The 14,895-nt window shown below is 32.1% G+C and overlaps 1 protein-coding gene across 24 annotated transcripts in view; it reads right to left on the reverse strand.

Annotated features, from left to right (window-relative positions):
• The window catches only part of SSBP2 (single stranded DNA binding protein 2), a 277,450-nt gene that overhangs the window by 144,463 nt on the left and 118,092 nt on the right, over window positions 1-14,895 (reverse strand). For 22 of the 24 annotated variants that reach the window (XM_069492221.1, XM_069492219.1, XM_069492211.1 and 19 more), the window contains exon 4: window positions 14,052-14,136. The exons of the other annotated variants lie outside the window; for them this stretch is intronic. In XM_069492221.1, coding sequence (XP_069348322.1) covers window positions 14,052-14,136 — 85 coding nt within the window. The remainder of the gene's footprint in view (window positions 1-14,051; window positions 14,137-14,895) is intronic. 24 annotated transcript variants of the gene reach the window in all.

Consider the following 14,895-nt stretch of genomic DNA (forward strand, 5'->3'; position numbering starts at 1 on the left):
TATCAAAATTTTAGCACACAAAAATAGACTATACATGGTGTGCCATTCATAGTTAAGAGAAACAAAAACAAATGTAAAGATACAGTATTAAATCATAACTGCATAAAATTAATTGTAGTACTATAATGCATAATAGTACACCGTACTATTACATAATTTTGTGGCCACCACCTGTTGCTATTGCAGTGAGTTCAAGTATTGTGAATTATCTGCCTAAATGCCATGTAAAGTTAATCATCTTCTCATCAGCAGACTTTGTCTCTCCAGTAAACTGCATGTCATGGTAAAAGGTAATCTCTGGCAATTCTTGTGTATTTTTCATCCTGTTTGGTGCAATACAGAAAATCTTGAGTAACACCATGGGACCCATATGAAGTGCCACTAGTGATGCTGGAAGTGCTCCCAAGAAGTAAAGTCATGATATTACAAAAAGAAGTTGAATTGTTTGGTATGTGCCATAGATTGAGGTCTGCAGCTGCATTTGCCCACCCTTTCAAGATAAATGAGTCCAACATAAAGACCACTGTGAAAAAGAAAAGAAAAGAAAATTCATGAAGCCGTCACTACAGCTATGCCAGTGGGCACAAAAACCTTGTACTTTTTGCAAAATACCTTTTTATCATGAACAAAAGAGATAGATGAAGACCTTTATGATGATCCACTTCCACTTAATAAATAGTAAATATATTTTCTGTTTTTTATGATTTTCTCAATCACATTTTATTTTCTCTTACTTTATTGTAAGAATATAGTATATAATACATACATAAAATATGTGTTAATCAACAGTTTATGTTATCTCCACAGCTTCTTGTCAACAGTAGGTTATTAGTAGTTAAGTTTTTGGGGAATAAAAGTTATACACAGATATCTGACTGTGTGGTGGAGGGGTTGGTGCTCTTAACCCCCATGTTGTTCAAGTGTCAACTGTCTATACAGGGATTGGTACTACCTGAGGTTCAGGTATCCACTGGAAGTCTTGGAATGTATCACCCACAAGGAAGGGAGGACTACTAAAGTCAAGAGAAAGATGCATATCTACCATAACTATATTTCATCAAATCTAAGATGCCACTGATCTTAAGACATATAATTATTTTGTGTACCATAAAAGGGGGGAAAATACTACCCAAGTAGTTAGACCATGAAACTGAAACTTTCTTATTAAGATAGATATATGCTGATTTCAGAAATGTTTAAAATATATGTATTTTTAAAAACATTTCCTAGAACTCATGAAATATAATACTCTTTGATTTAATAGGAAAGATGATATCAAATAAAATCTTCACATTTCAACCAGTCAAGAGTATAAACAATGTGATCTACTTGTTTTTGCATTGTGTTTATACAGCAAAAAAGAACAAGATTTTTCTTAGCAAATCCCTTGACATATACCCTGAGAAGAAATTCTTAAATGTTTAGATCTTTCCTAAATATCAAGGTCTTATCTCTGATTCCTACCCTTTTTCCCTCTAATTTTCATTATATAAAACTGAATCTTTTAAAAATTATTAAGTATAATTCATATTTCTTGTTCTTAACTTTAAAAGCTGATCATACAAGTGATTCTTTTTTTAAAAATCCCTCTTTTTAAATAAAAACTACAAAAATAAAAACACTTAATTGAATTACTATTTACCTGTATGAATTTGTTTTAACTGATTCAATTCATTGACTCTCCTCAACAGAGAGACAATTCTTATGTTCTTATTCTTGAAAACACCACTCCAGTAAAATAAGTACAGTATCTATCTACTTCTACATTACTCAAGGGAAAAACATGGAATTTTTTTCTCTACAAATATTTAATGACATGATTATTCCTTCTTTAGATTTCCAATTAACATCCATTATCAGTAGAAAAAAATAACAAAAGGCTTTACAGAAATTGCAGTTTGACAAATAAAAAGCCCTACAGTTGTTTTTTAAAATCTAAATTAAGTAAATCAACTCTTGTTCCATAAGCATCTCATCTCCTTTTATTTCTATTCTAGTCTTTCGATATGAGTAAGGTAAGCAACATCTGCCCTTTCTTCCAGACAGGTACTAATGCCCATGAGAATTATACACACATTTGAATTACCACATATAATTATCACTTCTTAAACTACGTAACATAAGGAAAAAATCCTACTAGTCTTTTTTATTTCAAAGAAAATTACTGAGATAATTTTTTGTTTTAATCCACGTCTTGCTTTTACTTTAGCTCTGTGAAAGTTTAAAAAAAAAGAGGAAAACATTTTGGCTTAGTAATCTGAATGAAAAGCAAATCAGGTAGAGCACCAAAAGCCAGTCTTATAATTTCAATCAAAAATAGATAATATGAAGGTTGGAATGGTTAGAAAAGTCTCACTAAAGAGGGAGAACTTGATTTTTACCCCATACAACAGGATAGCTTCCAAAGGCAGAAATAGTGATATTAGAGAAAAGTCTAACTTGCCACTGGTAGAACCCGTTAAGGTTGATTATTGTTTAATAGAATTTAAACTGGAAAAACAAAGGCTGAGAACTGATTGGAAGAGCATCTGGGAAACTGAACCAAGCATGTCCCTGAGCAAGGGCACCAATCATTTTTATTGTGGAAATCAGCATCTCTCAGATAAGAAAGAGAAATTTTTCCAAGTGGACGCACAACTTTGACACAGGCAAGTCTAGGAGCTGGCTAAGAGTAACTGAAGGAAGCTAGTATTAAAAAGCAGAAAAGTTCCACCTTTTAATAGTAACACCTGCTATTAAAACCTCATTGGCACTGAAGAAACTAAACCCAAACATTAAGAATACAAAAGCCTACTTTCTCTCAAAGGTAGAATTAGTCTGAAAGTCCTCTCAAATGAACACGATGATGAAAAACTAAGCAGCGAAAGGCAGTTGAATAGCCGGGAGAACCTCTGAGGGTCAGCTGGGGAAGTGCCCTCCTTCATTCCTTGTGCGCCCCCCCATCCCCCGCAGAGAGACCACTTAGAAAGTGAGAGTGTTCCAAGAACCTAGCAGCGGTGCCAGCTCAATTCTATCGTGGTCTCATATTTGAGCTCTCATCTAACCAAGACAGAAATTAAGTGAGAATGATTCCCAAGTAAGAGACCGACAATGTCCCACTCACTCAATTCTCCCCACAACCCCCTGAAAAAATAAATAAATAGGAACGTGGAGATGAAATCTGAAGATTTTCTATTTCTTTTACGTATTTGGGCTTTTATCTATAATAAAAATTATAACATGACCTCAGTTCTAAAATGTTCTCCTTTATTTTCTCTTTTCATATTTATCTCAGGGATGGAACAAGTAGGATAATGATCAGGAAGAGGGATAAGATAAGGTCATAAGCAGAACAAGACAATGAAGGAAAGCAAGAAAAAGTGATACTGAATGGATCACACATGAGTGGTATAATGTTCCCACAGAATCCCACCTAGTTTAGAAATAGCTTGCCTGAAGAATGTTATATTCTTTCATTTATCCAACCATTCTTTTAACAAATATCTACTGAGTACCAATGAAGTACAAGTCACTAGGTTATCAAAATGAACATGATTATTTTTTTACAGACTTTAAATATGCTTCCCTCCCTAAGGTTTGAGAATTTTTGCACTGCTCTTTATTTACCTGTCAATTCAATACATACTTGCTAAAACATAGTTCTAAATAAAGAAAGAGGGCTAATATGTTGAGAGAGTTCTCTACTTATTAATCTAAGTCTCAAAAACTTCTGAAAGTAGCCATGGATCATTTAAGTCTGTTTAGTTTTCCTCCTAAATTTGAATCTACTTGTCCCCCTGTACAATACATGACTACTTTCTAAAATGAAACTGTGGTCTATAAAAATCATTCAGGCACTGACAAAGTTTGAGTTTCAAGTCTTGCTTCAGTAATCACAAAGAGCTTTTAAATATCTTAGGAACTTAAGGTAGCATGTTAACCACAAACACATTTTATTAGTTGTCCTGGGAAATAGAGTTCAAGTTGGAAGCATCCTGAAACAGTGAACAGATTTGGGAAACTTACTGGGTTACAGAACATACCAGTTACGCTACATTGGTCTAGCCAGTGTGATAAGTATTTACGTCTCACTGAGTTGTATTTTTCCCTATCTTAATGCTAGTCCCTTCCTTCCTATCACCCCCTCAAACATGAACATTTTTGCCAGGTTTCTATCGCTAGGCCTCAATTCTTATTTTATCTTTATACCCCCTTTAATTTAACCCACTGCTATAGCTTACCCCATTTTCTATATGTTCTTCCTCCCAAATTTCAGATTTCTGCTTAATGTTATCATAAGTCTCAGCTCATCAGTCACCTTAACTACAAAATATTTTAAATTTTTCTGTCTTCCTCAATCCTTACAACTAGATAATCTCTTTTCTTCTTCATTTTCATTCATTATTTTCACTTTAATTTGCCACCACCCTAATTCAGGGGCTTTTCAGCTCACACGGAGACTATCAGGACAGCATCCTCACAGTCCTGGCCTTCAGTCCTTTCCTCTCTCTTCAGTTCCTCTTACACCATGTTCTCAGATTAATTGTCCTAAAATATAATTTGCTATGTTTTGAAAATGCCCAAAGAAGACTCTATTACAGGCAGAACAAAAGTTTCTGCCTGTAATAGAATAGGCAGAATAGAATAGAATAGAATAGTTGGAAAAGTACTAGATGAAGACATGGAAAACCTGAGTTTTCCTGGCTAAACCACACTCAATTTTTAGACAATGGCATATCCTTAACTTCTCTAGGTATCAGGTTTCTTATCTAATAAAACGACTAGGTTGAATCAAATATGCAGTTGTCCAACTTTTTTCTATAAAGTTTTTGGATTGTTATGGATTGAAAAAAAATTTTTTTAAATAGTTGATTATTCAGGATTCTACCAAGAACCTTTGAGAGAGAATTCTTAATGGAGGTGGAGTCAGTTGTGAAAATAGCTATTGTAATGCTTCTGGAACATGATGAAGACTTGAACTAAGGCATTTGCAATGGAATTAGAGAGGAGAAGGTATGTTTAAGAAATGTTTAGGCAATAGAACTGAAGGCTTTGATGACCAGGTGGAGGTAAAGGAGATCAAACAGGATAAAAAGAAGATTCATTTAGGCATGTGCAACTGGCTATACGGAGATTCAGTTTCATTAGAAAGAGGAAAATAGAGGACTCTGTAGAGGGGGAGAACTGAGCTGTTTTGGTTTTTGGTTAAAACATAAGAAGGCCACGAGTGTCTCTAGTAGGGTGTTCCTTCCCTTCTCATTCCCAAGCACCATCTATGGCCCTTCTACTTACTATACTCAAAGGGTTCAGGGAACACAGCATGAAAGCATTTTTCAGTCAGATAATTTCACAGTCTCCTCACGGTTTTAAAATTCTACTATCTGTTAGCTAAGCATTGATCCTGTGTTTGATTTTTCTACTCAGGTCAAACAGCTCTGCTTTCTGTTCCTTAAATACACTTCATATGTTTCCAAATTCAGCCAGTTTCTCTGATACACCTTCTCCAGTACTTCTCTTCTTATTCAAATCCCAGTCATCTTTTAAAAGCCAGTGCACATTCAATGTTTAAACTCATACAGCATGGCAGTTATTATCTATATTATACCCATAGCAATTCACTCTTGATATAGAGCTCATACCTCTCCAAACAGATTATGAACCTCTAGGAGAAATTTTTATAATAGCCTCAATCTAAGTAACTTGTATATAAATGGGTTCTCAAAAAAGAGTTAATAAAGAAATGACAAAAGAATGATCCTAAGTTATGTCTACCAAAATCATTTCCCTCAAAGATAATCCTCCCCACAGTATAGTTACATTTTTTAGCAGTTGTACCCTATTCTTTTTTTAAAAATCTAAATATTTTAACAAATATATCACATACATTTTTTAGTTTGACTTTGACAAGGAAAACTGTAAATCCACCTTAAAAATATCTGTACCTTCTTTTTCAAGAGATTCTAAGATTTTCTTTTTAGCCAGTTCAAAGATTTAAAAGTTAGCACCTGATCTTTGGGAGCTGATAATATTTATTTACTGTGGCTGGCTGCAAATAATTCCTTGTATTATACGAGTGGCTGTTCGTGATTTTAAACCCAAGAGAAAAGGGAAAGTATTAGGCCAGATATACGCAGAATAAAAGAAATTTAATATTCAGAATAAAGGCAATCAAATTTGTAGACATTTCACGAAGTCTGAGAAGAGATAACCCATTCCTGTTAGTACAAAATAAGAGTGTCACATCATTATAGCTTTATCCATTATTTCTTGGCTAAGTAACTGTTGTTCAAACTTCTAATACACATTCTGTCAAAGATAGTATTTAAAATTGTGAGGCACTTATTTATTTTAAAAAGATATATTAAACCCCTAACCTTCTCAGTACCAACCCCCATCAAAACCAAACAAAAACACAATAACTGAAATCTGTACTCTGGGGTAAGTGAAAGATAAATTTTGCTAATGATTTTTAGTTTTTTTTTCCTCAAATCAAAAAGAAAAAGAATAAAAATAAGAGAGATCTTCACTTTTCTAAGTTGCCCAAAATACAAGTATTTTAAGTGAAGTTACATAAAAAGTAAACAAAGTGGTTACAAAAATATGACTCTACGGAGCCAAGGTATTAAGATACATTTCTACTTTTTCTTTTAAAAAAAATCTCCCAAATATTTTCTATGATTTCTAAGTTTATGAATTTTACATCTCTAATATTAAGTTAGAAATGCATGCTATTTTTGAAAGAGTATCATTTTTTTAAATTTTATGACACTTCTGGCAATATAATCCCAGTACAACATCAGCATCAAAAACAGTAAATAAAGTTTTTTCCATAATCATCTCACATTCACCAGAAATTTGACTTTAATTTAAAAAACATATTTAAGTGAGAGAAAGGGGCTTATGATGTGCCTTTGAAATACATACTTTGAAAAAATATATTACTTTTCACAACAAAACAAATTATAAATAAAGTCATCCTGTTCTGGTTCTTTATCTCTTTTCCACATTGGTTGCTTCATCTATTTCTTTATGGATTTCATAATGTTTATATAATGCTATAAACTGTGCTGTAAAAGACATTTAAGTAAAGTGGAATTCTTCTTATACAGTGCTTTATAGTTTTCTTGGTCACTCCCTTTATTTACGTTTCCCATGGAATAACTAACACATTGACCTACAGGAAATCTCAGGATCAAAAGAAACAGGAAAAATAGCTGATACAGTTATTAGCAGTACCTAGAAGCTACCCAGAAGCAATCCCAAACCAAAATGACAGGCCAGGAATAGGGCCACTCACATACCACAGGTAAAGTGAGTGAATGTACTTCTTCAACACAACTCACACAAAAATAAAACAAAACAAAACAAAACAAAATAAACAACTTACCTCATGCTAGAGAGAATATAAGGTGGTTTATATATGGCAAAAAAAATTAAAACGGATCCTATGGGAAATGAAAACAAGGGTAGAAACAAATATGGCAGATAAGAATAAGGCTAAAAATGAATCTCCTAATGTCCCCACTTGTTGAAGTGATCAGCCTATATAGTGACTGATAAAAATTAACATACATACCTGCAAAAGTTTTCTCCTCTTAATCGATTTCAAATGTAACTTTAGTTTTTTCAGTTTATTAAGAACTTCAGTTTACACAGACTGTTTCGGAGTATTATAGGCCAGTGTAACACCATTCATTTGAGCATGTACTAAATGCCTACTATATGCTAAAATCTAAACACACATCAAAAGTTAACTGTACTTTTGATCTCTCTACATATTCTTACATATCTATAAATTTTAACTGATCTAACATTACAAGACTATACTGTATCTCTACATGTATTTTACCATTCAATAGTTCAAACCTGAGAAAAGGTCTCATGCGAGATTAAGCCCACGAGGTTAGGAACTATTATAGATCCATCTTGCTCATTCCTATATTCCCCTTTGCTAACTGCTTTGATTCACTTGTTACATCTTCACAAGTTGTTGTCTTATCTAAATTTTTATTGAAACACAAAGTGAATAAAATTAGTATTAAATGACTTCCTTGCAACTACATACTCAGTTATATTAAAATTAAAAATGACAAACACTGTTAGATAATATTTAATTTAATCACAAAGCATCCAGCCATGTAATATGAAAAATATATTAACAATGGCTGGATATTTTCCAGACAGCTCTCATATAAACACCAAATGTATATTTGAATATCTTATGTCAGACACCATGCTTGGCACAGAGGATGAAAAAGATAAATAAGACAAATCTATTCCCTGAGGGAGCTCCTAAATTATAAGGGAATACTATCCCATTATAAAATCTAAAAAATAGGAACATTATGAATGCATGCAGAAGACATCTAATATACAGGGATGATGACATAAGGTATATGTAGAAGATGTTACAAGATCATAACAAAGGGAACACCTAACTCCCTGGAATAGTTTCTATAGACACGGTTTCCTAAAATAATATATGATTATCTGTAAAAATCTTCATGAGGTATGTATGAAAATATTTAACTCCTATTATTTTATTTATTATTATATCAAGTGTTTATATATCACTTTTTTAAAGTATCCCATTACTATAAACTGGTAACATAATCCTTTTCAGATGTTACAAATACTCTCTTAAGGCAAGAATACAAAAGTCAGGCACTTCTTATTATCAGTATGGCTCAAGTCTATCACTTTACCTAACTTTTGAAAGATCTGAAACATTTCTAGTTTCTCAACTAATGGACCACTACATTCTGTTAATATTTACTGAACATCTATTATTTGACAGACTGTGAGTAAGAACAAATCTAAATCTAATTCTTTGCTCTAAAAGAGCTCACTATAATAATTTGATTTCATTACCATCTCACAAAAGCAATATTTTGGCTCTATCTTTGCTTTAGCACAATTAAGCAATCTTCCACAAACACCAAAGAACTAAAATTATGATCACTGTATTTCCTTTTCATTAAAAGTTCAGTAGTATATACTGATAATTTTCCTAAGTATTTTGGAAATAAATGAAATAAGAAATAAATTGTTAAATAAAACAATTCTATGTTAAGCTGTAGCAGAAAAAACATCTAGTAAACATTAATTAGCCTCAGATAAAAACATTGCTTGTGCTTTCAGAGTAAGGTAAAAAAAACACACTTAATGGGGAGAAAATAAAAGTCAGTCCAATAAACTTTACAAGTTAATAGGTATTATTTTAATCAGTTGATACGGTTAAGTTTTTAATAATAATAAATAATTTTATAACTCAGATGAAACTAGTTTTAACTCAGGATAAAAACAAAAGGGCCAAGCTAGGTCTCTCCCAGCCCTGTGGCAATATAATTGTTCTACAGACAAATCTCTATATTCTCTTTTAAAAATAAATTCCTAATTATTAAAGTTTCTTCCAATATTTCTTATCTTATTCTTCATTCCTTTCTAGAAAATCAACAGGTAGACATACTTCATAATATGTATTATAGCAAAGAGAAAACAAACCCAGATTTGTTTGGAGATTATCCCTAAATTTTCTGCCAGCAGTTCTCAAATGTGAAACATTACAATGCCTGGAAATGCATTAGAGACTACTGCATATATATGTTTCTAAAGTTAATTATATTAACTATGTTTTTAAAATCTTGTTATCTTAAAATAAAAAAAAATATAGAAAGATACACAACGTAAATTTATGGCATTAAGAAATATTATAAAGCCAGCACACTTGTAACTATCACCATGGTCAAGAAAAATAGAACTTTGCAACCCACCTCAAAGTTTCTTCTATGAGGCCATCAAAAGCATAACTTCTTCCCATCCTCCAAATGTAACCACTATCCTGACTTGTATACTAAACATTTCCTTGTGCATTTTATAGCTTTGTCATTCAAAAGTGCATCACTACACACTATTAACTATTGATACTTTCTAAATGTATTTTTATTTTACATTAAGCATTGCATAAAGATGCTAAATATCTAAGTTCCTGTATTTTAAAATATAAATGCAAGAAGATTAAGGTTTTACTCATCTTAAATTTTCTTTTTCCTCTTTTTATCATAATCAGTGTGAAGAGGACGATTTTTCAAGAAAAAGATATTAACACTGTATCTATAATCCTCTGGCAAATAAAATAGTAAAGTCATAAAAGTCCATATTCTAACATGCAATGATTAGAAAACAAACCAAAAAAAAAATTTAAAAACTGAAAGCTAGGAAATGTTTCTGCGAAATAACTACAAAAAATGGTTGTTAAAAATTGTAGGATGAAGAACAAGTTTTGACCAGCATGTAGAGAAAGGGGAACCCCTGTATACTACTGGTAGGAATGTAAATTGGTATAACCATTATGGGAAACCATACAGAAGGTCCTCAAAAAATTATAAATAGAATTACCATGTGATCCAGAAATCCTACTTCTGGGTATATCATATATCCAAAGAAACTGAATCTCCTATGTTCAATGCAGCATTATTCATAATAGCCAAGATATGTAGTCAACCTAAGTATCCATCAACAGGTAAATAAATTTTTAAATGTGGTATATGTACACAATGGAATATTATTCATCCTTTAAAAAGGAAATCCTGCCATTTGTGACAACATGGTTGAACCTGGAGGACATTATGCCAAATGAAATAAGCCAGTCACAGAAGAACAAATGCTGCATAATCTTACTTCTACGTGGAATCCAAAACAGTCAGACTCAAAGAAGTAGAAAGTAGAATGGTGGTGGCCAAGGGGCTAAGGAGAGGTAAAAATGGCAAGGTGTTTATCAAAGGGTACAAAGTTTCAGTCATGCAAGATAAATAAGTTTTGGAGATCTATTGTACAACATAGGGCAGATGATTAACAATACTGTATCGTATACTTAAAAATTTGCTCCAGGGGTACATCTTATATTAAGTATTCTTACCATAAAAGGGGAAAAAACAAAACAAAACAAAACAAAACAGGTGGCAGGAGGAAACTTTTGGAGGTGATGGTTAAGTGTTACCTCAAAACTTATTTCCTAACACATCACGTTGTATACGTTACACATCTACGGTTTGTTCAGTATGGTTTTTTACATACCTCAGTAAAGTAGTTAAAAATAAATTATACAATGGCTCAAAACTACAACTATTCAGTTTATAGATATCTCTCAATATGTGCACATACAAAAAGCAGATGTCTTTCATGCTAAATGTTTATGCATGTAACGTGGTATGAAAATAAGTGACCACTTTCAAATTTAAATTTCATTTTGCTAAGTTTTTCATTTTCTAATTTCAGAAGAGAGATCAGAACTCACTGAAAGGTGAAAGGGAAGTAACTTTTCTGAATGTGAAATAATTAATAATTATAGATGTTGGAAAATACAGAATTATATACAGACAAAAATAAAAATCATGCATAATCTCAATATTAAAAGATAGTCACTTTAACATTTTAGCCTTATTTTTAATTAATATGATTATTTATTATTTACCTCATTATACCTCCAGTATTTCTCTTAAAAACTAGTCTATCTGTCATTGTTCATTCAATCTTATAGATAAGAGGTAACTACAGAGTAACAAAACTAATTTTTAAACATATCAGAATTTTATACATGCAAGTATTTTTACACTAAAAATGCAACTATCAAAGAAAATATTTTTCAGAATGCTTCCTTGAGAACTACTTTAAAATTCAGTAGGTAAACATATTAATTACCATTATAGAAATGATTCTGTAATAGACTTAATGCAGGAATATAATATTTAAGAATTTTACCAAAATCTTATTGTTTGTTCCTATGTTTCCCATTTTCTTCCCCAAGTCTTTCAAACCTCTATATTTACATACTGGACATAAATTACGCTAATAATTTTCAGAATTGTCTACTGTTAAGAATTCAGGAAATACTACTCATGAAAATTACCATAAAAGTGTGCTACAGAAAACAAACGTATGTCTTAAAATCCAATTGCAATATAAAATTATGTAAGTCAAACTCTTTCTTACCAACCTCCAATTAAAAAGACAATGGAGAGGTATTATCACTGAAAAGAAATTGGCTTGAAGATGTAATAAAAATGCCACCTAAGACTAAATTAAATCTCTTAAAGCTAATATTTAAGACAAAATTAAACATCTGATAAAACATGTGCTAATATTCGTAATGAATTATAAAATCCAAATACTGATTTTTTTTCTTTACATTTCCTAGGACCAAATTACATGGTAAGAAGTTGTTCTTCCTTTAAAATCTATTCTAATTTCACTCCTACCTCTGGCCAATGCTCATGTTCAAAAACCTTAAAATATGTAAGTGGACTGATTTTTAAAGCTAATAAGTATGAATACCCTGAAATTTTGAAAGTGCCTTATGAATGTAAGATGATGATAATAGTGACTATCACAATGAAGATGGTGATTTATCTAGGAAGAGCTGCCAGATTAGTTCAGTATTCCCCATAAGATCTCCATGGTAAACTATAGGGTGCATCTTTCTACATAATGGAATTTTGGGGAAAGTGTTTATATAATTAATGTCTTAAAATGTACATTGTCAAATTTTATCTCCTTTAATTCTACTCTTAGAGTAAAACACTGGCATTCTCTAATGCCATCCAGTTGTCAAAGTTAGTGGGTATATTAAAAAATAACTTCTTCCATGCCTGTCAGGCCAAACCTAGACACGTCTCTCTTGGTGTAAGGAATAGATGAGATGGTGTACCCTACTGTACAGAGTCCTCATACTCTTTATGGTTGGGTCTCTGCTTTACTTTCTGCCATCACCCAAGGGTAAAAAAGGAAACAGATTGTTAAGATAAATCCTATGTCCTCGGCCCTGCCTTATCTGCCTTTTCTCTACTTTATCTTTATGTGCAGCAGCATCCCTTTTACTCAGCTTGTCCCCAAGAGCTATTGTTTAGTACATATCAAGCTTTATGAGTACAATCAATATCAGATGAGGTAATCACGAGCAGTCTCACTTGAATCATGTTAGTACACACTTAAAGAATTGCACAGTCCCTGCCAGGTGCCCAAGATTTTCACTTCTCTTAAGTCTCCATACTCTTCCTTGTGCTATTTTGGGGACTGCAATTCTTCTGGCCATTTCTAATCTTCAGTCGAAGGCTGAATTATTTCCTTTAGAAGAACAAGGTCTTTTTCCCTTTTGAGCCCTGGTTCTGCTTTTTAAGGCTTTTTGCACAGAATGATGCCACCAACTTGACAAGTATCCCTCAGGTTAAGTTTTAGGTACTTAACAGGTATTTCCTCAGGCTCTCACCCCAATTCTACTTCCTCCCGATCAAGAAAACTGGATTTTCTCCATCCCAAATTCAATTGATCCTTCTGATCAGTTATATAAACACAATGTTTCCCCAGTCCCTTCATAGTACCATCTTCTCGTTCTTACACACAATTTTTCTCTTAAGAAAATCTTCCTTGTTCTCTTTTCCTTTTTTTATTTACATACAGTTCTACCTCCTGATACTAGCAGCTCTCTAAAATCAGATTTGCAGTTCCTCTAAAAATGTTCAAGCCAAAGACAGTCCACTGCCCTTCCTTAAGAATTAAAAAAAAAAATTACATTTTCATTTTTGCAAACAATCTTCTCTCTTATCTGGTATTTCCTTTAATCCACAATAAATTTTATTTGGGGAATTGAATTCAGTGGAGGGGATATTTAGCCTTCCGATATGTACTCAAAAGTTGCAAAAAGAGAAGAAGAGAATATTTCAATATTTAAAAAAAAATCTTATGTGTGAGAGGAGCTTATCATTTACAGAAATCTTATGATGAATGCATTTGCAGAATAAAGAATTACTACTTAATTTTTATAAATCTGAAATTTCACAAATCGAATACCTTTAATATCTTGAAGTCAGGCCTACTCTTTCTCCTGGGCTTCAATAAGACCCAAAAGCCCCCTTCTTTGTATTCCGCTTTTAAAGTTCTGAGCTTATTTTTCAAGAAAAAAGAACAACCAATTTTAAGTACCAAAGCAAAAGAAAAGATGACCAATGTGTTTTTCAAGAGCAGTGGTTAAAAAGAAAACTGACAATATAACTTTGTAAAATCATATGTTAACTTACATAATCATGGAAGGCTTTTGCTTCACTTGAATGTTCACATGTTTCCCGTCTCTCTGGAGCTGCACAGTAGAGATCCCAAAATACACTAAAAAAAGTAATTATGGCAAAATTAAGAAAGTCATATAACACCAATCACAATTCTAAAAGTAGAAAACATATTATTCTTTATACAAAATTTTTCTCTGAAAAATTTAAATTCGGGCAAGGCTCTTCATGCAATAATAGGATATCACTTCACCATCTTTCAAAAATGCAAAATAAGATTTTTATAAAAGGTTAAAATAATTTTAAAGCAATAATTTAAAAACTATTATTCTTATAATTGGCGTTTACTCTACATGACTTAAAATACTTGATTGGAGTAATCATAATACTTTTCACAATTTTCCTGTGAAAAATAGAATAGTAAATAATATTCTAATTTAATTTAGTCATTAAGAAATAAAGTGGTTCAATAATTTTTTAAAGATAACTTTGCTGACCAACTCGCAGGCCAGTACCTTGACCATTAAATTACATTGGTCAAACAAATATATTTTCTTAAAATATCCTGTTTTCCCCTGCAACTAACAAAATTGGTTAGTAATTTTGAAAATAAAATAATCAATTCTAACACTTCTTTTTCTTCCTATTCAAGAACAATGGGAAGTTGAAGCAAAGTGGACTGGTTGGAGAAAACAAATTATGATTCTTATAAAACACATGGCTCTGGTCATCCTTCCATCTACACCAAATTAACAATGAACATGAGCAAAGGATTCAAAAATCAGGAAAGCAAATGTCTAAAAGTATTGGCTATAAATAAAGGCAATTATGATGATTAATATAATTTTTTTATTCCACA

This window comes from Eulemur rufifrons, chromosome 17 (assembly GCF_041146395.1).
Source record: "Eulemur rufifrons isolate Redbay chromosome 17, OSU_ERuf_1, whole genome shotgun sequence".
In the NCBI taxonomy this organism is placed as follows: domain Eukaryota; kingdom Metazoa; phylum Chordata; class Mammalia; order Primates; family Lemuridae; genus Eulemur; species Eulemur rufifrons.